Genomic DNA, 21,785 nt, shown 5'->3' on the forward strand with positions numbered 1-21,785 from the left:
CGCTGGGATGGCTAGGGCTGAGCAGAGAGAGGCCAGCCTGGCTCTAGGGCTCATGGGGGTGGAAGATATTTCAGTTCTCCAAAGCATGAAAGATCCGATTCAATTGGCCGGCCCGGGGTGAAACCTGACCTGCCCCTAACAAACTCGCTGCGTGGCCTAAGAGCTTCCTTGCCCATCCCTTGGTCTAATGTTCCCCAGAGCAGACGGGGAGCCCCCTGGAGCAGATTGATGGCTCTTTCCCTCCTTCTGCTGAGCCCAGGAGGATTCTGGGGGCGGGAGCCCAGTGTGCAAGGGAGATTGTCGGGGTGTCTCTTGGTTTCTTGTCGATGACCCTCTCCCATGGCCCCCAGATCAGAACAGCTAAGGGCCAGTTGGAATTGGGCAGGGAGGGGGTCATCACCAATGTATAGATGGGGAAACCGAGGCACAGAGTGGCAAAGTGACAAGGGATTCAGCAGCAGAGCTGAGAAAGGACCCGGGAGTCCTGACTCCCCTTCCTGTGTCTTACCCCCAGCACCGCCCTGTGCCCCCAGCCGGAAGGGAGTAGCTAAGCTCAGTCCTGGGCAGAGAGAGTGCGTCGGCTGTGTCCTCTGCTCAGGGCTAGTCGTTGCGGGGTTGAAACCCGGACACTTCATCTCCTCTTCTGCATCTCCGCAGGCCATCGAGTGCATCACGCAGGGCCGGGAGCTGGAGCGGCCCCGAACCTGCCCCTCGGAGGTGTACGACATCATGCAGGGCTGCTGGCAGCGGGAACCCCAGCAGAGGCAGAACATTAAGGAGATTCACAGCCGGCTTCAGGCCCTGGTCAAGACCCCTCCCGTCTACCTGGACGTCCTGGGCTAAGGACGGGGATGGAGACGGGGAAGGAAACCGGCTCTTCCTTCGGGACGACCCCACCGGGATCCTCCTCCTACCTCCTCGCCTGCCCCTCGCCCCATCGACGCAACGGCCAGGATCCCACCCTCATCCTGGGGACAGAGGTGATGGGACCACAGAGAGGTTCCCCGTCTCTGGCCTCGGCGGGACTGTTCCCTCAGCCAGGGGCGTCGGGATGGGACCGGGTTCCCCAAGACCCTGTCAACCTCACACGAAAGTCGCTCCCTTTGGCCTCTTTCCAGCCCTGGCTGGCGGCCCAGGCTGCTGCCCTTTGCCCCCTGAGAGCGGTGGCGGGAGGGCGCATGCTGTCCTCAGTTCAGACTCAGCCTCTGGAAGCCTCCTCACCCACCAAAGACAGATGGACAGACGGCTGCTAAAGGGCCAGATGGAGGACACCCTCCGCCTCAGTGGGCGGGGGATCCCTGCCCTGTGTCTCTTCCTACAGCAGACTCCACCCTGGCACTGCAACCCTCCTTCCGCCCCCTGCTAGGTGACACGGATGCCTCCATTACTAGCTACGTGCTGGCTGAAGGACTGATGCCAGCCGTGTGTATTTCAGGGGGAGGATGCTTCGGGGAAGGCCAGCGCAGGCGTGGGGGGTGGGGGAGGACTGCCGTTGAATGGTGTGAATGTGTTTAACGCTATTTATCATTAGACACGCTAGTTCTTTACTGTAGTGGCTTATCTGGGGTGGGGAGATTGGGCCAGGTCCTGGGGCTAGTTGATCGTAAGTAACGGGCCGTTTGTCCGCCGCAGGGCTGGCTGTGAAATCCCTTTGCAGCCTTCGGGCCTGGAACTTGTTTGTTGAGGCTGCATGAACGACACCCACCTCTGAGCGTCCAGGGCAGCATCCAGACGTCCACGCTGCAGTCCTGGGTTGTGATTGCAGCTCGCTGTGATCTAGCCGGCTCCGGGACAGATAGCAGCGAAGCCGCAGCAGCACCGGCTTGAGCGTGGGCCGTACCGGCCTGCCCGGGACCCTGGGTGGTTACTCAGGGGGGCAGGCTCTTGCTGACGGCTGGGCTGTCCTGATTTCACAGCTCTGGTACCCACACTAGCTAGATTACCTGGCATCCCATGACTGCAGTGTGTAGCCACACCCCAAGTGTTAGACCCGCTGTTGCCTGGCCTGTGGGAGCAGATCCTCCCCTGGTGTAAATCTGCATCGCTCCAGGCGATGCTGATTTGCACCAGCTGAGGATCTGGCCCCATGACTCTCGAGGCCTCAGGCCCTGCTTGGTGATTGTGGACTGGGGCTAGGAATTCCACCTGGTCAGCTGCTAATGGGAGGAGCCGTCTGAGACGGAAAGGTGAGTCAGGGAGCTAGCGTGCGGCTGTCCAGGCAGTCACTATGGTTCTCTGAAACCGATGGGGCCTGATTCTGTTCCCTCACCCCCAGGGAATCTGGAGTGACTCCACTGAAGTTGCTGGGCCTGATTCTCATTTGCACCGAGGCCCTTTTTGCTGCTCTGGCAGCGTAAAGGGGCTTTACTTTGGCATAAATTATTATTCTGTATTTGTATTGTGATAGCACCCAGGACCCCACTGTGCTAGACCACGGCTGAGAGGGCTTGTCTACACTTGAAAATTAATTCAGATTAAGGCAGGGTGTGAATTTAAAGTGCTGTCACAATTCTGGAATAACTCTGGGTGTAGACAAGCCCATCACAGGTCCATCCACTTTATGGCCCGTTTACATTGCCAGAGCAATGTAAGGGCCTACACCCAGACTGAGGGTATGTCTACACTACCCGCCGGATCGGGGAGTAGTGATCCATCTATCGGGGATCGATTTATCGCATCTAGTGTAGACTAAAATCGATCCCTGATCGCTCTGCCGTGGACTCTGGAACTCCACCGCGTGCAAGAGGCGGAAGCGGAGTCGACGGGAGAGCGGCAGCGGTCGACTCGCCGCCATCCTCACTGCCAGGTAGATCGACCTAAGATACGCCGACTTCAGCTATGCTATTCACGTAGCTGAAGTTGTGTATCTTAGGTCGACTCCCCCCGCACCCAGTGTAGACCTAGCCTGACACCGGTTTAGTTAAAAGTGGTGCAAACCGCTGTGTGGATGCTTATTCAGGTGTGAAGGCAGCTTATTCTGCTTTAGTTTAAGCCTGTTGCCAAATGACTAACTATGGCCTTGGCTACACTTACAAATTTGCAGCGCTGCAGCAGGGTGTGAAAACACACCCTCTGCAGCGCTGCAAATTGCGGCGCTACAAAGCGCCAGTGTAGTCAAAGCCCCAGCGCGGGGAGCCGCGCTCCCAGCGCTGTCCGTTATTCCCCACAGGGAGGTGGAGTACGGACAGCGCTGGGAGAGCTTTCTGCCAGCGCTGGCGCTTTGACTACACTTAGCGCTTCAAAGCGCTGCCGCGGCAGCGCTGCCACGGCAGCGCTTTGAAGTGTAAGTGAGCCAAGCCCTAAAGTGCAATAAACCTGATTTAAACCAAAATGGAGGGGGGGGGAGCGTTGCACCAGTTTAACTAAATCAGTTTTAATTCACACCTTAAGGGCTTGTCTCCCTGGGGACACTCAGGAAAATTAATCCATATTAACATTTAACGTGGGTTAGGCCTGGTCTACACTAAGAGGGGGGGTCGAACTAGGGTACGCAAGTTCAGCTACGCGAATAGCTCGTACCCTAGTTCGACTGACTTACCCGTCCAGACGTGGCGGGGTCGAACTCCGTGGCTCCAAGGTCAACTCCGCCACTGCCGTTCGCGGTGGTGGCGTTCCGGAGTCGACCGGAGCGCGCGGGGAGTTCGAACGATCGCGTCTTGATTAGACGCGATAGTTCGAACTCCGAGAAGTCGAACTCACCGCGTCGACCCGGACGGTGAGTATAGACCTACCCTTAGTTAAACCACATTAAATTCCCTATTCGGAATAAAAGTTTCATCTTAATTCATGGTTTTTCCTTAATTTAGTTTGGAAATGAATTAAATTAAACCAAATTAAGGCCACTTTCATTCTGAATGAGCGTGTCCACACAGGGGCCTAATGCAGTTTAACTAATCCACTTTAAATTCACACCTGGAGTCAATTCCACTTAACTTGCCCATGTGTCCCCAGAGAGGCAAACCCTTAAGTTACACAGGTGGGACTTTCCCCTGGAGCCCAAGCCTTTGTCACAAGGGAATTGATGCTGCTGTATGTGAGAACAGGATCCTACAAATCTAGAAGCTGCCTTCTGGATCTCTGGCTTTCTCGGTGTTCCTATCGCTGTAGCGCTGTTTCTGCCCTTGGCAGGGCTCTGGATAGCAGCCACGTGTCTTTCTGAGCACTCAGTCAACTCTGTGAAGGAAAATAATAAGGAATAAAATCTCCTGTCCGTTTCACTCAAACTCCAGGCGATGGATGGAGTGGGAGTTATTGCGTCTGCTGTTTCTTTACTGCAGCGGCTAGCCCAGCGCCTCGCTTCATTGGGAAATTATTCTCTTTCCTCCCTAACAGGATTATCCCCCTGCCTCCCTCTTCCTCTGCTCTCTCCTTCACCCTCAGCCACGACTTCCCAGTCAGCCAGCGCCGTGACCAGCGCCAGGTCGATTGATGTAGCACCCCGCCCCTGCACCTGGTGCAGATCTGCTGGGGTGGGTCACGTCGGGCCATGTTGCCACACACAGCCAGGCCCTGCCTGCTATGCAGTGCCTTCAGGAGGAAATCAGAGCATCTTGGGACGCACAGGAGGAAGGGAAAACGCCCGTGTGCTAAGAGAGGAAGGAGGGCCCAGGCCAGGGGTGGCCAACCTGAGCCTGAGAAGGAGCCAGAATTGACCAATGTATCTGTGTCAGCAGCTCCCCATCAGCTTCCCCCGCTGCTCCCAGCGCCTCCCTCCCACCGGCAGCCCCGCTGATCAGTGCCTCCCTGCACCTCCCGATCAGCTGTTTCGTGGTGTGCAGGAGGCTCTGGGGGGAGGGGGAGGAGCGAGGGCACGGCAGGCTCAGGGGAGGGGGCGGGAAGGGGTGGAGTGGGCGCAGGGCCTGTGGCAGAGGCAGGGGTTGAGCATTGAGCACCCCCTGGTACTTTGGAAAGTTGGCGCCTGTAGCTGCAGCCCCGGAGTCGGTGCCTAGACAAGGAGCCGCATATTAACTTCTGAAGAGCTGCAGGTGGTGCCGGAGCCACAGGCTGGCCACCCCCAACCGAGAGGGTAGAGTGTGGCTCAATTCCTGGTTCTTGGTGTGACCAGGGGCTTGTCTACATGGGGAGCTGTTCTGGAGCAGCTAGTCCTGATTAACTCCACCGGGGCAGTGGTGGTGGGGGGAGCGCTCGTATTCCAGAATGTGAGTGGCTTGTTCTGAATTAGCTTAATCCCTCTTGGAAGTGAATTAAGCGCAATCAGAATAAGGGCGCCCACGCACTGTGTTAAGCAGGGAGAGTTAATCCATTTTAAATTCACGCCCTGGCTTACCCCGTACTAACTTTCATGCATAGACAAACCCTGTGCCTGTGCCGAAAGCGGGTTGTGGGTTTTTTTTTTTATCTTGCTATAAAATGTTGTTGGAGGCAAGGCCAGGTCGTTTTCACTGCAATGTAGCAATGCTGTACCTCCCCGGCCCGGCTGGGACCTCACTACGTCGCCGTAAAAGCTACAGAGCTGTGGCACCACCAGGGTTTTGCAGAGAGCTAACGCCCTCGGAAAACACGGCCGTTTGATGCGCGGAAGCCACGGTCTGGCTCTGGACAGCAGTTTCACCCGGGGGGTGTGAGCAGACAGACTACACTCAAGAGTGTGAGTGCTGCCCCGGCCTGGGATGGGGTGTAGATAGACAGGCGCTTCGCTCTCTTGCAGGGGAATTTAAGCACTTCTGGATCTGTGAGTGCTGTTCCGGCTGGGTGTAAAGGCTCTGGTCACGGCTTGGGCCGCGGGCAGGCCGAGCGTCACAGCCGCATAAAGCACAGCCACTGGGTTTGCCCCAGAGAGCTGAGATCCATAGCTTGAACGTTGCCATTTGGAAGGAGGAACCTCCGCTGCTGCCTGCCGACAGCCAAGTAAAGGAGAAGGGATCCTTCCAGTGGGGTGCTAGCTGCAGGAATGGGGGCTCCCAGGTTCCCAGCTCCTGCCACTCACTTCCCTGCTTCGTGCCTCAGTTTCCCCATCTGCAAAGCAGGATAATGACACGTTCTTTTATAATGTGCTGAGCATAACTGGGGTGGGGGGGGGAGGGTCAGGCTCAGATCTGCCCCTTGAACAGCCTGCCAGCTGCACATACGGTCGCCCCAGCCCTCCCCCTGGCTGGCCATCGCCCCACAACAGGGTGTTTCCACGGCATTGGCTGTATCTGGAACGTGGGCCGCCCTGTGCCACCGGAGCAGCAAGAGCTGTTGAGAGCTGCGGGGGGAAACCCAGTGAGACATTAATCTCAAGACAACTGCTGAGCCAGCCTTGGGCTCAGAGGTTCCTTCAGCCCCCAGAGGGTTCCAGTGACCGGGGTCGCTGCACCAACATCCATCTGGGCTGGTTCTCCAAGGCTGCAGGCAAAGCTGATCAGCCATGGCCTGCTCTGCCCTGGGACGGGCGGGGGTCACCCCTGGGAAGCGTGTGTGTGACAGGCCCCATTGTGACCCCGAGCCACGGAGGATGGGCAGCCCCTGGGCTGGGTGTTCAGCGCACGCTGTTCGCTCCCGCGGTCCCTGGTGTGTTGGCCAAGGGGGTGGTCGTCACACAGGCACCCGTCCAGAAGACACAATGAATGTGTCTCCTTTGGCAACGGCACGTTGGATGTAACTGCAGGGCTCTTAGCAGGGGGTGTTTGCAATGTATCAGCACCTAGTGCCTCTTCCCAGGCCGGACGCAGTGAGAGATGGTCCCTGCCCTGAAGCGTTCACAGGCCCAATAGGCAGCTCTGCCACTGACTTCTTGGATGACCTTGGGCAAGTCACTTATTTCTCTGGGCCTTGGTTCTCCATTGCCTCTGTCTTGTCTGTTGAGACTGTGAATTCTCCAGCCCAGGGAATCTCTTTCACTAGGTGTTTATACAGCGCGCGGCACAGTGGGCCCCCCCGACCGCAGCTATGTGGCGAAAGCCAGTAACACCCCCACCAGGGGTGACTCAGAACTACCTCCAGCGCGTGTGATCATAAACGCTTGTGACGGGTTCCCTTGGCTTCCAGCCCCGCTCCCCTCCCTTCGCTTCCAATAAAAACGCCTTCGCCTCACGAGGCGGCTAATGTCCTTACTCGCAACTGACACGCGTCACGCCAGTTTGCAGCCTGGCCTCTTTGCGCCGGCCCCAGTCACCTCGCAGAGCCCTCTTGCAGAGGGGCCCAAGGCCAGGGGCCAGCTGTCAGCGGCATTCGGTTTTACTTTACTCTGCAACCTGAAAGGAGGCCCAGCCAGCAAAGAACACGTGCACCTTCATCGAATCAAACGCCTTATCGTATCCCCGGCAGCATCCCCATAATCACATCTGCGGGGTAATGCTGGCGCTAGCCTGCTGCCTTGCTAATGTTCGGGCCCTGGATCTGACTGTAATGGAGGTGAATTGATTTCATCTGGGCAATTAGTGACTGCAGGCTTCATCACCGCAGGTACTTTGTTACCCACTGCAACCTAAGATAAGAAATGGGGACTGCAGCCTTGACAGGATCAGGACGGTGGCTTCGGGCACTGAACCAGGGGTTGAACTTTTCCAGATCTGGGGGTTTACAAGTGGGGAAACTGAGGCACAGAGCCAGGAGCAGGGGTTTGGCCCAGCAAAGTCAGCAGCAAAGCCAAGAATTGGCCCCAGGGCGGGTGGTACACGCCCCTTTTGGTGCTGCCATGAGCCAGCAGCGAATGTATACGGGGCAAAGCTTATATAGTACTGAGGCAGGACTAAACTCCTGGTCTCCTGACACCAAACCCAGGGCCGGGCCCACTAAGCCACCCCGTCTGAGCCTTGTCCCGGGGCACAAGAACAAGAGGCCCTGCAATGCAATTAAAAGTGGCCAATTCAAAGCTGCTAAAAGGAAATACCTTTTTCACACCAGGCGTGTTTAGCCTGTGGAACTCCCAGCCACTGGAAGGCGTCGAAGCTTAGCAAGATCCAAAGAGTGGCTTGGCCATTTCTGTGGCTCACAAGAGTAGCCAGCATGGAAACTGTGGGTGGTAACAAAAAAATCAGCGGGGATATTAACCCCCCCTACTTCAGTGTTTAACTGCTCCCTGACTGTTAGCAACCAGATTGAGACTTAGTGGTGCAGGTGGAATAGTCTTACGCTGTCCCTGGGAGCAGCTGGTGCTGGCCACTGTCAGAGCTGGGATCTTTGGTTAGCTGGGGCTGGGGTCTGAGCCACTCTGGCAGGCCTATGAGCTCCTTTGGCATGCGAACAGAGCAACACCTATCACCTCCCCGCTCAGTGTGGGAGCAGGGCTTTCCAGCTCGGGGGGCGGCTAGCATGCACTGCCCAGCAAGGAAAGAGTTAATCTGCTTGCGATGAACTTTGTCACAGGAGGAATCCCCTGTGTTTAATTACCTCCTCTCAGCTGCAGCTGCGCCATAAAACTCAGCTCAGGCCTAGCCACTTCTGGTCAATAAAGCGGGGGCTTAAAGCCAGGCCCTGCAGGCTGCCCAAATTCCAGTTGTGGGTAATGCCCTGCTGCCTGTCTTTATAAATGCCCCCCTCTGCAGTTTGGACTGGTGCAACTGCATGTCCCAGCTGGATTGTTGCTGCCTGGCTGTGAAATAGCTGCTGCGCTCCACCCCAGAACTGGCTGCATTTCAGTGCTGGGTGAGCGATCCCTGTGCAGTGTTGCTGCGTGCCATTAAACAGCTGCCATGCGCTGCCCGGCAGTGAGTGCATTTCTGTGTCGGATAATTGTTCCCTGCACAGTGTTGCTGTGTGCCGTCAAACAGCGGCCACGTTCCACCCCAGGGGAAGCTGCATTTCTGTTGCCAGGGTCAGATCTTCAGCTGCTATAAATCAGCTCCGTTCCACTGGCACCAAACGAGCTGGGCCAGTTTATAGCAGGCCTGGGCTCCAAGCCTGAGCATTTCAGTTCCAGTTCCCAGAGCCACAAGTGTCCCCAACCAGTGAGCTGGAAAGAGTCTTGATTTATCACTGCTCAGTGCCTCGCTCTGCTGGAGGAGCCAGTTCTGCCCTGCATCTCCAGGGGCGTTTGTGGTGTAACACCCTGAAATCCAGCCGACCTGACCCCCTGTAACCGGACAGAGGATGCTTAACGGCAGTGGGCTGGAACCCCCCTCTACGGCCTCTCTGAACCAGCCAGCCCCCTTGTGCCCCTGTGCTCTGTGTGTCCGCACACGTGAGGGTAGTGATGGTGCTGACTCCAGTTCGCTCCCTTAGCCCAGCTGTCCGTACCCGGTTTTACTGCCTGGAGAGAACATCCAGGAAACTAGACCGGTCCCAAGTGCCCTTCGCCACGTCAGCTGCTCTCGGCTGGTCTCCCCCAGGCTCGCGGCGCTGAAATCAATCTTTTCTCCATTAGCCCCCACCCCGCCCTGCTTGGCAAATAGTCACCGGGAAGCCGGGCGGAAAAGACGCCCCATCCAGGCCTCCTTCGGAGTCAGATGCTCAAGCGTGCCCATGAAATGGACAGCTGACGTTGAAAGAGAGGAGACAGAGAGGATCGGGGGTGTGCGTGTGAGGGGAATGAAGAGGAGTTAGGCAGGAAATAAAAAAACGGAGAGCCCCCCCCCCCGGGGAATTGGGAGCTGATGCATCACGGGAGGTGGGTGGGGGGGACGATATAGCGCAGGGATCTGCCATGGGAGACAGAGAGATGGGAGATGAAACTGACGTGACCCCTAGGCAGTGTCCAGGCAGGCTGAGATTCAGGCCCAGAGCGAAAGCAGAGAGGCGGGACAGAAATGGCTGGGCTAGCATGGGCGGGAGGAGCTGCCTTGTGAGCACAGAGGGAAAGAGCGACGTCTGCCTGGCTGGGTGACGCCGTGACGCGCTGCCTGGCTGGGGATGGAGGCCCACGTGCTTCACAGACATTAAGGAGGGAGACGGACCCATCGTGGTGCTACAAGGGGTAGTAACATGGCGACACAGCCTGAGATGGTGGTTTCTATTCTGGAGATGCCTGGAAACCTGAAATCAGGACCCCATGGGGCTGGGCGCTGCATGGACAAGGGCAGTCCCTGCCTTGAGCCACATCATCCAAATCAACAAAGCCTGGGAGGGGAAACTGAGGCACAGAGAGGGGCAGCGACTTGCCCAAAGTCACCCAGCAGGTCAATGGCAGAGCTGGGGATAGGTCTCCCGAGTCCCGACCCAGTGCACCATGTGCTATTTATTAATCAATCAGGGTTTCAGTTGTGGGCTTGTCCTAGGAGGCCCAGTCCCAGCCCCCCGGGTGCTAGGGGCGTACAGACACAGACCAAAGAGCAGGGCCCTGCTCCAACCATCTGTCCCATGCTGCTGCCCCCGTCTCCCGAGAATAAGCCAAAGGAAACGGAGGCTGAATACGAGGCAGGACGTATCTGGCAGGGGTGGAGTGGGAGCCCCATTGCTGGAGTGAATCCGAACGAGACTGCAACAGCCTCCTCTCTGGCCCCGGCGAACGCGATCTGGCCCGACTGGTCTCTGTTCCGAATGCTGCTGCAGCGAGCGTGTTCCTAGCCCGGCGCTTTGCCCACGTCATCCCCTCCCTCCGCCGGCTGCCTCTTCTCCAGCGCAGCCAGCATCAGCTTTGCATCTTCACGCTCACCCCCGTCCGGCGGCCTAGCATCTCGCAGACATGAGCGAGGGGTGGGCTCCTGCTTCCCGTCGGTTCAGGATCCCAGCCTCCCTCCCCCATTTTCAAACAACTTTGGTGCTTTTCCCCTGGCTGCTCCTGCGTGGCTCCCCAGAACTGGCCACAAAGCTGCCTCCTTCAGATCCCTCCCGCTCCCTGTCCTTTTCCAGGACGCCAACAAAAACTTGCCCCCTGCACACCAGGCTGCCCGCTATTGTCTCCTTGTTCTCTGTCCGCTGGGTTTCATCGTCTCTTTGCTGATTTACGGGATTCTCTTTATTTAACTGGAGGATGGAACGAGATTAAAACGTTGCGTTCCCCCAGCTCTGCGCCATCGTGTTTGTCAGGAAATTGCCTCTTCGGCAGAGGTGAAAGTAAGTCGGTGCAGTCCGGTACGGTGTACCAGCAAGAGCCAGTACACCGTGCTGGACTGCATCGACTTCCACGGTGGGGATTGAAAGGGCTCTGGGCTGCCCGCGGCTGCGGGCAGCCCAGAGCCCTTTAAATGCCGGCCGCAGCTGGGATTTAAAGGGCTCAGAGCTCCCCGCAGCTGGGGCCAGGATTTAAAGGGCTCTGGGCTCCCCTCAGCGGCAGGAGCTCTGGGCCCTTTAAATACCTGCCCCAGCCCTGCAAAGCTTGGGGTTCCCCCTGGCGGCCAGAGCCCCGGGCCCTTTAATTGGCCCCTGAGCCCCGGGGGGCTCCCAGCCACCTCTGCAGCTGGGAGCCCCTGGTTGATTTAAAGGCTCTGAGTCTCCCAGCCACAGCTGGTTCCCCAGGGCCTTTAAATCTTGAAAGGCCACGCCCCCTCCGGATGAGGCCACGCCCCCCTCGGGACTCCTGCAGTACCGGTAAGTCCTGTAAGTTACTTTCAGCCCTGCTCTTCGGCCAGTACAAGAGCTTGTGGGTGCTTGCGGTTTCTGGCCATTGTGCGCGGGGAGAGAGGACAGGACGCAGCCTTCCGCGGCCCTTGGCCAGTCATGCAGACTGCGGGCATTGCAAACTTCCCCCCGGGCTATGCCATTCCCCCTCAATCCCAAACCACAGCCCCTGCTGCCCCTCCCCGGCTTTTCCATTCCTGGGCTAACCCCGTGCAGCTCTGCCGATAGCCCTCCATCCCGCCCCACCTCCCCGACGACATCCGTGCTGGCCCAGAACTGCCAGACGGGATCAGAGCCATCCGAGCCTCCATCCTGCCTTTGCGCCCTTGTCTGCACTGAGAAGGACGTTGCTGACCTGCAGCCGTGCCACCGACTGCAGGAGCCCCTCTGTGTGCCACACACCGGCCCTTGTGCCCTGACACGCTCCCCCCTGGGCATACAGGGGAAGGGCAGGCAGATGGGTACAGAGGATTATTTTTTCTGCTGCACTGAGAAGCAGGCCACATAAAGCTCATTGCAAGCTGTTTGCTGGATCTTTCCAAGCTCCCACTGCAGCAGTAATGACCCCGCCAGGGTGCGGGCTGTGTGCTTCCTTCCACAGTGTGACGTGCGTGGCTTTGCTGCTCACCACCGTGCCCGGCCCACAATCCATATGCTGCTTGTGGTTTATTGCTTAAATAACACATTCCCCCGTGAATGCGAGGCCAGGCCAGGAGCCACAGCTCTGGAAGCAGAGGTGCCATAATCACCGCCTGGCTTCACAGGACCCCATTGACACCCCCCCCCCCCCCCGGCATACACCATCCCGGATGGCAGCTACTCAGCAGCCGCAGGTTTGATCCAGTGCCATGCTGGGTGCAGCTCGGCAGGCTGAATGCAGAAGCGCAGCCTCTCCTGTGCCGGGAAGATTCAGCCCTGCTGAGTCTGCAGCACCCCGGGTTTTATGGCATGCAAGAGAGCAAACGCTCCCCCCTCGGTGCGGCTACCTCTGGGGTGGGCCACGGTAGCCTGTTGAACAGCACCTGTTAACGCCCCGCCAGCAGTTCGGTTCCCCCAGAGATCACAGGAGAAATGTTTCTAGGGTCAAACTGGTGGCGTATTTTTTAATTAGGGGAAGTCTCTTGCCTAAGTGAGCTATTGCTTTGGGGAACATGTGTATAGGGTGCTGGGGATTCTGGGTAACGGCGGCATCCCATAGTATTCTCCCCTGATTTCCTTAGCTTCAGGCACCAGGAAGAAACAGCAAAATTATAATAGGTAAAAGGAAATGCTATTTTTTTTGTTTTGCCTGTGGAACTCCTTGCCACAAGGTGCCCCTGGGGCTGAGAACATAGTGGGCTTCAAACGCAGGCCTGGGCATTGAGTTGGATAACGAGAACATCCAGAGCTGTGACAGGGAGGATTTAAAGACTAGCCAAGAGGCTTGAAAGGGATAGAAACTCTCAGGCTTCAGGGCATCAGCCTAGCTCTAATCACTGGGGGCAGGAAGGAACCTCCCCTGTGGGCGCTGTGCTGAGGCAGATGACCCCACCACCAGTCAAGAAGGGGTTAAAGAACTCCCCGTGGCCCCAATCAGCCCCAACCTTCCACACCTGGGAGGCTTATCAGGGCGGGGGTGATAAATGCCCAGCCCAGCTGAGGGGCCATTCAGAAAGCAGCAGAGCTGGAGCTTGGTGCTGGAGAGTGATGGGCTGGTGTGTTTATTACACACTCACTCTCTCTCTCTCTCTCTCTCTCTCAATCCTTCTTCTCCTCCTCCTCCTCCTCCTTGAGGCCCGGGAGCCACTGGACTAGGTTGTACCCCTGAAGGGGGTGGACTTCTTAAGAGGTGCGGCTGGAGGGCTACACCCCAGGGCCGGAGCCTGGGGCTGCTGTCAGCCAGGGAATGATGCATGAGGTAAGTGAGGTGCCTGCCTTCACCCCCAAGACCGGGGGGGACCTTGAGACGTAATCCTTGACTAGTATCAGAGGGGTAGCCGTGTTAGTCTGGTTCTGTAAAAGCAGCAAAGAATCCTGTGGCACCTTATAGACTAACAGACGTTTTGCAGCATGAGCTTTCGTGGGTGAATGCCCACTTTGTTGGATGCAAGAGTGGAAATTGCAGGTGGGGTCTCCTGCAAATCCTTGACTGCAGGTGACCCCAGAGCTGCAGTCTGGGGAGTGTCTTGCACCTGCCTCTGGGGCTGGCTGCTGTTGGAGCTGGGCTAGAGGCAGAATTTTCCACTTGGCTCTAAAAACGGGCTGCAGGTTTCCAGCTCCTCGTGCCCAGACGCCAGGCTGTGACACACGCTGCCCCCCGAAGGGTTAAGAGAGCAGGAGAGCCATGTTCCCTGAAGCGTTTAGAACCGATTGATTTATCCACTTCCCCCCCACACACACACCCTGCAGCAGTTTCTCCATTTCATCTCCTCCTCCCGAGCCACAGAGCAAGGGGCTCCGGGGGGAGCAGTAATGGACTCTGACAATGAGGTAATTAACGGCTCTGCTCCCTGGAAAACGCGCTCTCTGCAGCGCCGCTGCTGCCAGCCCGAGGCCTGGGCTCAGCCGAAACCCTGGGCGCTGAGCTGGGAAGAGGAGAAGGGACATGGGAGGTGTCCGGAGTCGGAGGGAGATGAAGTTTTAGCACAGTGGGGTTATGAGCCTCTAATGACCTGCCCCCCCCCCCAGTTCTCTGGGCCGGCCTCTCTGCCCCTCATCCAGCCATTCCAGGCGGGTGTGCCACGCTGCCTGATTAGAATGGCAGCACTTCACACTCACTTTGGTCTTGCAAAATTAAAAAAAGTATTCTGTCAAATCTGCAGCCCCTTGGGACTTCGCGACAGGAGTGGGGCTAGAACTCAAAGCCTCCTGCCACGCCCCGGAGCTAGAGGAGACTCCTCACTCCCTGTTAGCAGTACAGGGCCTATGACACATGCCGTTGAGCGGCTCTTATTCTCTCTATTAGAGGGCAACGCTGCATGTAGCCAGCTTGTTCCAACGCAGTGCAGCTGGGCAGTCTGAAGTCTGACAACTTCCATTATTCCATCAAAACATGTTCCACTCGGATAACAAACCTGGGGTGACGCATTAAGCCTGAGCTGAGATCAGTGGAAATATTTATTTTTTTCCCCTCTTGTGCTAGCAATTTCCTACCAGAGGTCAAAGCCATTGCAGGACTAAATGCAACCCTGTTGATTGGCACAGCAGAGATGGGGTGCTAATGACTGCGTCTCCCAGCGCAGGGATCAGAACAGAAATGCCAGGAGGGCAATGGAGAAGCCTTGGGCTGGTGGGATTTTCCCCCACTCCCCTTATGCAGGGAGGAGCTAGAAGCTTGGTATCCTGCCTTGGTGAGCTGGGTGGAGAAGGTGACCTTTGAGGTCCCTTCCTGTCCTGCAGTTCTATGGGTCTAGAATGGGGCTGACTTTGATTTTAGCTTTATGGGGAGGGTGACAAAGCAAGGAATAACAATCATCTCCCCAAAAGGAGAGAGAGCACAGTGTGTGTGACTCACCCTGCTGCATCACCAGATAATAATCCTCTCTAGCTCTTATCTAGCACTAGCTCAACATGCCTGACCAAGGAACTCGGCATCCTTCTCCCCATGAGACCCATGGGGAAGCTACTGGTCTGCAGTGGTCTCCTGAATCCCAGTCCAGTGCTCTAACCACTAGTCCATGCTGCTTCCCTAGATGAAAAGCAGAATGAGTGAAAGGTGCGGCTGACAGGGTCTGATGCTCATTGATGCTGGGTGGCTCTCAGCATTCTGGCAGCTGTTTAAAGGGAAATGACTGTCATTTAAAGATTAATAGGCAGCAGGTTTAAAAGAAACAAACAAAAGGAAGTAGTTCTTCACACAACGCACAGGCAACCTGTGGAACTCCTTGCCAGAGGATGTTGTGAAGGCCAAGACTACAACAGGGTTCAAAAAAGAACTAGATAAGTCCATGGAGGACAGGTGCATCAATGGCTATTACCCAGGATGGGCAGGGATGGTGTCCCCACCTCTGTTTGCCAGAAGCTGGGAATGGGCGACAGGGGATAGATCACTTGATGATTCCCTGTTCTGTTCATTCCCTCTGGGGCACCTGGCACTGGCCACTGCCAGAAGACAGGATACTGGGCTAGATGGGCCTTTTGGTCTGGCCGCTCTTATGCAACGCTAGAGCAGTGTACAGAGCTGAAAATCTGCCCCAAATATTGGGGCATTTCTCCGATCTCCCACCAGTTATAGAACCCTGCCCTCATGGTCTGTCCCATGTCCTGCTCTCCATGCCCCGGTTCCTCTCCGCACCTGCGGACCCCCTTTGTTTACTAAGCCGCGCCCCCCACCCCCTCCCAAACTCAGCTGCCCCCCTGGTTAATTTTTAAACATGTTGACATTCTGGCTGCAGTGATTAGGCTGCCCCCGAGAGACAGCCCTTGTCACCGCCTCTGCAACGGAGCCAGATTTACAGCCCCCCCCCCCCCGGTGAATACGGATCAATGCTGATTAAAGCAGAGAGCTCTGGAGAAAGCGAGCGAAGGGGCCGGAGTGCGGAGCTCAGCTGTGAAATACCTGGCGGCGTTTCTCGGAACACACCCGGGGCTCGCCAGACGGGATCAGAACCGGGGTGTGCCTAGCCCACTACTGAGCACGTTGCACCATGGGGCCTTGCTCGGTGATAGGGACATCTCTAGGCCGAGAAGAAACAAGAACTGTCTGTCTCCACCAGCTGCTTCAGAGAACGGTGCTGTAACCCCTGCCGCAGGTGGTAACAGGATAACCTGATCGTAGGGAATGTTCCCGCCTGACCCCCAGTAGCGATGGCTTCGTGCCTGAAAGCAGTAGACTTCTAGGCCTTTTTTACCCCCCCCTTGGAGGGGGCTCAGTAACCAGCTAAATGGCCAGTCCTTTTTTTAGTTAACTTTGTGAAGCTCAGTGATATCTGGTGGCAAGGAGTTCCCCAGGCTGATGACCCCAGGCATGGGGGAGGGGGATCAGTCCCTTAGATCAGTGCTCCCTTTGTGATCTCTCTCTGCTCCACTGTCCCCTGCCCCTAAGCTCCTTACGGGGCTTCTCTGCTCCTCACCACCCGCCCCCCGCCGACACGCACCTTGCTAGCCCCCTCCTCCCATCCTGTGACGGGGTATAAACCCCACCTGGGGGAATCCAGGGGACACAGGAGTCAGAGCTCTGAGCTCACCCTGCTGCCCCCAGAGGGTGGGTCGGGCTTGATTGACTATAAGGCCCAGCAAGGGAGAAGCCGGGGGCTGCCTTGGTGAAGGGAGGAAGTGAAGGCAACAGGGGGCCCAGGAGAGGAGTGGGTGGGGGCCCCCTCTCTAGAGCAAGGGCCGGATCAGAGTCCCTGGGCTGGCCCCAGAGAAGCGAGGGGGGGGGGCTGGGTTTCCTGCCCCCCAGCGCCTGAGGAAGGTGGTCGGAGACTAGGGGTGGCAGGACCAGTGAAGCTGGTCTGAGTCAAGGGCTCGCTGTGAGGCTGTTCGAGCGGCTGTCAGCAGGGGGCGCTAGGGGCTGTGCCCAGCTGCAAGGGGGCACAGCGGGGGGTGGGAGGGGTGTCCATACCCAAGTGCTGCCTTAGGGGGCAAAGCTGCCCCCCATTTAAAGCCTGGTTTCAAGGGAGCTGGAGCCAGCTGTTCCGATGCCCCAGCCCCTCGGCCTAGAGAAAGGGGACAGGGCTGGGATATTCCAGGGCGGTCGGCTCCTTTCTCCCCGCGCCCCCGGAGGCGATTCCTTCCTTCGGCCCCGGGCATTCCCCATGGCCCCGGCCCCTTCCCCAGCGCTGCGGAGCCTCTCGCTGCCTAGGAAGAGCCTGGCGCTGCCGGGAATCGGCCCCGCCGGCCCCTCGGGCTCGCTCCTGGTGGAGGTTCTGCCCATAAATAAAGGCCTGGCTGTAATTCATGTAATATTCATAGGAGCAATAACCGTGTCTGTTGCAGAGGCTCCGTGATGCGCGTAGCGAGCGGCCTGTCCGTCCCCATTACCTCTGCCTCGCTTACTCGTAACAGCTGCGTTGCTTGGACAGGCGCCATTACTGACCTGAACGCAGCGCCCCTGTTACGACGGAGGCTCTGGGCTGGGTGCGGGGCTCTGGCCTGCACTGCCTGGGTCCGACTGGATTGTAACGGGCCCTTCTGGCCTTGAACAGCCCGAGCTTGGGAGCAGGTGGGCATGGGATCTGGGGCAGGGTGGGGAGCCCCCAGCCTTCTGGCCTGGCTCTGTTGGGAGGAGCTGTTCCTTTGCCAGAGATTCCCCCCCCCCCCCGCCCATCCAGTGAGGTTAGCCAATGGAGAACGTGGTTTGCGTTGCCTACTTCCATGCTTTGCCACGGTGGGGAAACTGAGGCAAGGGGCAGGGAAACAACCTGGTGTCAGGGTCATAGAGTGAGTCAGTGGCAGAGCTGAGAAGGGAGCCAAGGAGTCCTGGTTCTGCCCCCTCTCTAGCCATTAGTCCCCACTTCCCTCCTGGAGCTGGGCCACAAACCTTCTCCAGAGTCCACAGGGCAGTACATTTGCCTCTCCCTAGCTAGCGTGCTCTGCTCAGGGCTGGGCTGAGGACCAGCGCCGGAGGGGGGGAGGATGGAGGAACCCGTGGCTGTGGAGGGTCCAAGTGGTTCTCTGTGGGGCTGATAAACCAGAATCGCAGGCAGCTTCTCCCCCCCCCCTCCTGGGGGGGTGTCAGACTCCCTGCCCTGCAGGCCAAACCCCCCGTTTCCTCTTCTGGGCCGGATGAGGTCTGTGCCTTTCCCATTACGGCCTGACTTCCACAGCTCCCGGTGAGTGCTCCCAGCGGATACAGGCGGGGGCTTTCGAGCCCAGCGGACACCATTATTGCTTCCCTGGGCCTCTCCCGGGAGACACGGGGCGGAGGCGTGGGGGAAGATTTCCTTTTCCCCGAGCTTGCTACCGTTGCCTTGCAGAGGACAGGACGGAAGGGGCGAGGCAGCTGGAGCATGGGGAGAGCTGTGGAAATCCCCCTGTATTGATAAGTGTTGGAAGGAGGCTGGCCACCCTCAGAGGATGAGGCTACGCACATGGTCCAACGTTCTGTACATCATTAGACCCGGGGGTTCAAATCCCAGCAGGTGGTTCCATTTCCCTGCTTTGGAAGGCTAGAACTGAGCTGCCGTTTGCTTGGGTTGGGGGAAGGAGGGGAGAGATTAGCCCTTTGGGGGAGGCAGCAAGATCTAAGAGGAAAAGACTCTTTCTACTTCGCGAACAATGTTGCAAGTTCTTGGTTTTGTTCCGCACCAGAGAAGGAAAAATTCAGAAACCGCAAAATCTGTCCTGAACTGGAAACCTCCTTTTCCAGCCAGGCTGCCTCAGAGCTTGGAGCCTCCCACAATGGACCCAAGAGTGACAAACTGGAGTCTCTGGGATTTCTTGAGAGAGCCCCAGAGCCGGCATGGCCTGGCTGCTTAGGGTACTCAGCCGGCTGGTTGGAAAGCCAGGCTCCAGAGCCGACTCCGAATCAGGCCGGGTGCCTTTCCCACCAAGCTATCCTGGTGTTCAGGGAGGGGATCTCCCTTTCTCCCTCCTGGACCTGAGAAATCTTCCTGATTTGTCACAACCACTAACCCTGTTTTGAGGAATCGGCATTTTTCTGACCGCCCCCAAACCACCAAAAAGAAAGTTTCACTGGAAATATTCCCAGCCGGCAGTAGCTGGAGGCCCCTGAATGGGCAGTAAAGAACCTGGGCACTTTCAATAAAAGCTTGGTCCATTTCACTGGTCAAAACTCCCACCATTGCTGGGAAATGTAATGGGTGCTGGCCTCCACCCCAGAGGGGGCTGCATTTCAATAAGACAGGACAGGACCCCTGTCTAGCATGAGCTGCTAGCTACGGCACTTAAGGGACCGATGTTCTTATCCCTGTGTTGGACCAGTCCCTGCCCACCTCTGTGCCTCAGTTTCCCCCATCTGTGACGCAGGGGCTAGTGCGATTGATCTAGGGCTGCCGAGTGCTAATGGGCGGCTCAGAGGATCCTTCTGGATTGAGGGTAAGATTTATCACTACACCCGGCCCATTTGCTCTGAGACCATTTATCCCCCCCAGCGACTACCGCTTTGTGCTCCCGGAGTCTCCAAGCACTTTACAAGCATTAATTAATGAAGCCTCCAAAGCCCTACTGGGGGATATTCTCCTCCCCACATGTCACAGAGGGGAAACTGAGGCACGGGGGAGGGGAGGCTTGATTGTTCTGGCCTGGATTGTTCCAGCAACCACAGCTTCAGGCCAGTCAACGCTCCTCTGCTTAGTGGCTGCAACCTCTGGTGAGCTGCTAAAAAATGGGAGCTGTCAGGAGCCCCCCAGCCTGTTTGTTTCTTTTCACACCTCTCTGGGCTACTGCTAGCCACACAGCCAGGGATGGAGAGGGCGCCCCGATGGCTTACTGGCCCTTCTGCTGTAGTGTAATGGAAGAGGAATAACTCTTTCCAGGGAGCTGAAGCACCATGATGATGAGTTGGGCGTCTTCAAATTGCTGTGAGGGAGAATTATGCCTGTTTTGTAGATGGGGAAACAGAGGCACAGACAGGCAGGGTCTTGTCCAAAGCAGTCCCATGAGTGTGTCAGGACTACAAACAGAACCCAGGAGTCCTGGCTCCCAGCCCCTGCCTGCTGTAACCACCAGATTGCAGCAGTTGCAAACCAAACGTTCTGAGGTTTCCAGAGGAAGCCCATATTGTCTCACACACGTCAATTTAGTGAAAATCCAATTTTTCCACCAAAAAAAAGTTTGGAAGGAGAATTTTCAACCAGCCCCAATTGAATTAAATATGTTGGATGAAAAGATGAAAAACGTTTCCTTTTGGTTTTTAAAACGGGGGGGGGGGGGAATTATTTCCAGATATTTGAAATCTACCCCCCACCTTATCTTGTTTCCACTGGAAGGGGCATAAAAAGGGGACACGCAATGAGGAGAGAGCAATCCATCCCCTTCCCCCCCCCCCAATTATTTTTAACCTTTCCCAGCGGGGAAAGAAGTGGAGAAGTTTTTTTGTTTGTTTTTTAAAAAGAGCGAGAAATAGAGAGAAATCCCCAGACCACCCAGTCGCTAAATGAAATGTTTTTCAAAATGAAGCAAACGTGAATTTGAAAAGGGAGGCGAATTCTTATTGCATTTCAAATGTCTTCGGTTTAAAAAAAAAAATTTAAAACATCTATTGTTTGGCAGGGAAGAGGAAATGCTTCTTTCCACTGAAAAATAGATGGAAAAGGTTTTTCGGCTGAAGCTTTCCCCTGCCCCCTGCTTTGATTTCATCCGAGCCAAAGGATTTTCCTTGTATCCGAACCAGTTCTCCTTTCCCTGGCGAGATGGGCCCAGGCACAAGGGGTTAATTCCCTCTGCCTACCCGGCTGGTTCCACTTGCCCATGGGTGTCCGCATCCCATCGATACTCTCCATGCGGCTCGCCGCAGCCGTGTGCCCTGTGGTCTGGGCTAATGCACTTGGCGTGCAGGGCAAGAGAGGGATAAAATTATTAATGTCTCTGAATTTGAGGGGGGGATATTGATCGGCATGTCAAAGAATTCAATATAGTTCACAGAGCAATGGGGCCGGTTATTAACGCGCCTGCCCCTCCCCATTCATGTCAATTTCTGTTTCCATAGCAGCCACTTTTCCAGGACCCACCAAAGATACAAGGGGCTAATTGAGAACCCGAAGCAAACGGGGGGGCTGCAGCGAGAGGAGAGGCCTGTAGGTTAAAGCCGAGTTTAAAGGGACGTTGCTCTAAACAATCCTCCGCTGGGTCTGCGTCGAGTTGCTCCTGACGGGTTCTCTGTGGGAATTGAACCTTCTGCTCGGCCTCTGAAAAGCAGGCACCTATGTGAGGGGGGTTAAAGGACCAGCTCCACTGGTATGGAGGCAGTCAAACCTCTGTGCAACCACTGGAGGGGGACAAAGCTACCCTCCATGGGCATCTGCTACGCCGGGGGGGGGAACAGAACTGACAGCGTCCCTGCTGGAATTGAGGCTGGGATGGGTAGTGGGCTGGAGGAGTGTGTTCATAGCGCCCCTACTGGCTGTCACGCAGAGCAGCTAGACGGCTTGTAACGCAGTGGCAGAGGGCGTCTATCGGCTTTGCCCACCCCAAGCATCCAAAACCCCCAGGTTTTAAAAAATAATTGCAGAGGAGGGTTTGCCTGCTGAGTTTTGAGCCATTAGAAGTCATGGTTTTAAGATTTTCTCCATGACCGTGAGTGCTACAAACCAGTCTATTTAAACAACTGACACCTCACCACATGACTCCAGGAGATGGGGATTTATGAGAGACTCATAAAGTTTGCAAGAGCTGGCAGTGCTGATTTTTGTCCCATTCTACTGGCCAGACCCTGTCTCAATCGAGTGGTGGTTCCCAGCTAATGC

General features: G+C 56.6%; 1 protein-coding gene across 3 annotated transcripts in view; it reads left to right on the forward strand.

Annotated features, from left to right (window-relative positions):
- Positions 1-2,728, forward strand: part of NTRK1 (neurotrophic receptor tyrosine kinase 1) — a 30,583-nt gene extending 27,855 nt beyond the window's left edge. For all 3 annotated transcript variants that reach the window (XM_044991409.1, XM_044991411.1, XM_044991410.1), the window contains one exon: positions 658-2,728. In XM_044991409.1, coding sequence (XP_044847344.1) covers positions 658-843 — 186 coding nt within the window. In that variant the 3' untranslated portion in view covers positions 844-2,728. The remainder of the gene's footprint in view (positions 1-657) is intronic.
- The last annotated feature ends 19,057 nt before the right edge of the window (positions 2,729-21,785 follow it).

Source organism: Mauremys mutica, chromosome 17 (assembly GCF_020497125.1).
Source record: "Mauremys mutica isolate MM-2020 ecotype Southern chromosome 17, ASM2049712v1, whole genome shotgun sequence".
Lineage (NCBI taxonomy): Eukaryota > Metazoa > Chordata > Testudines > Geoemydidae > Mauremys > Mauremys mutica.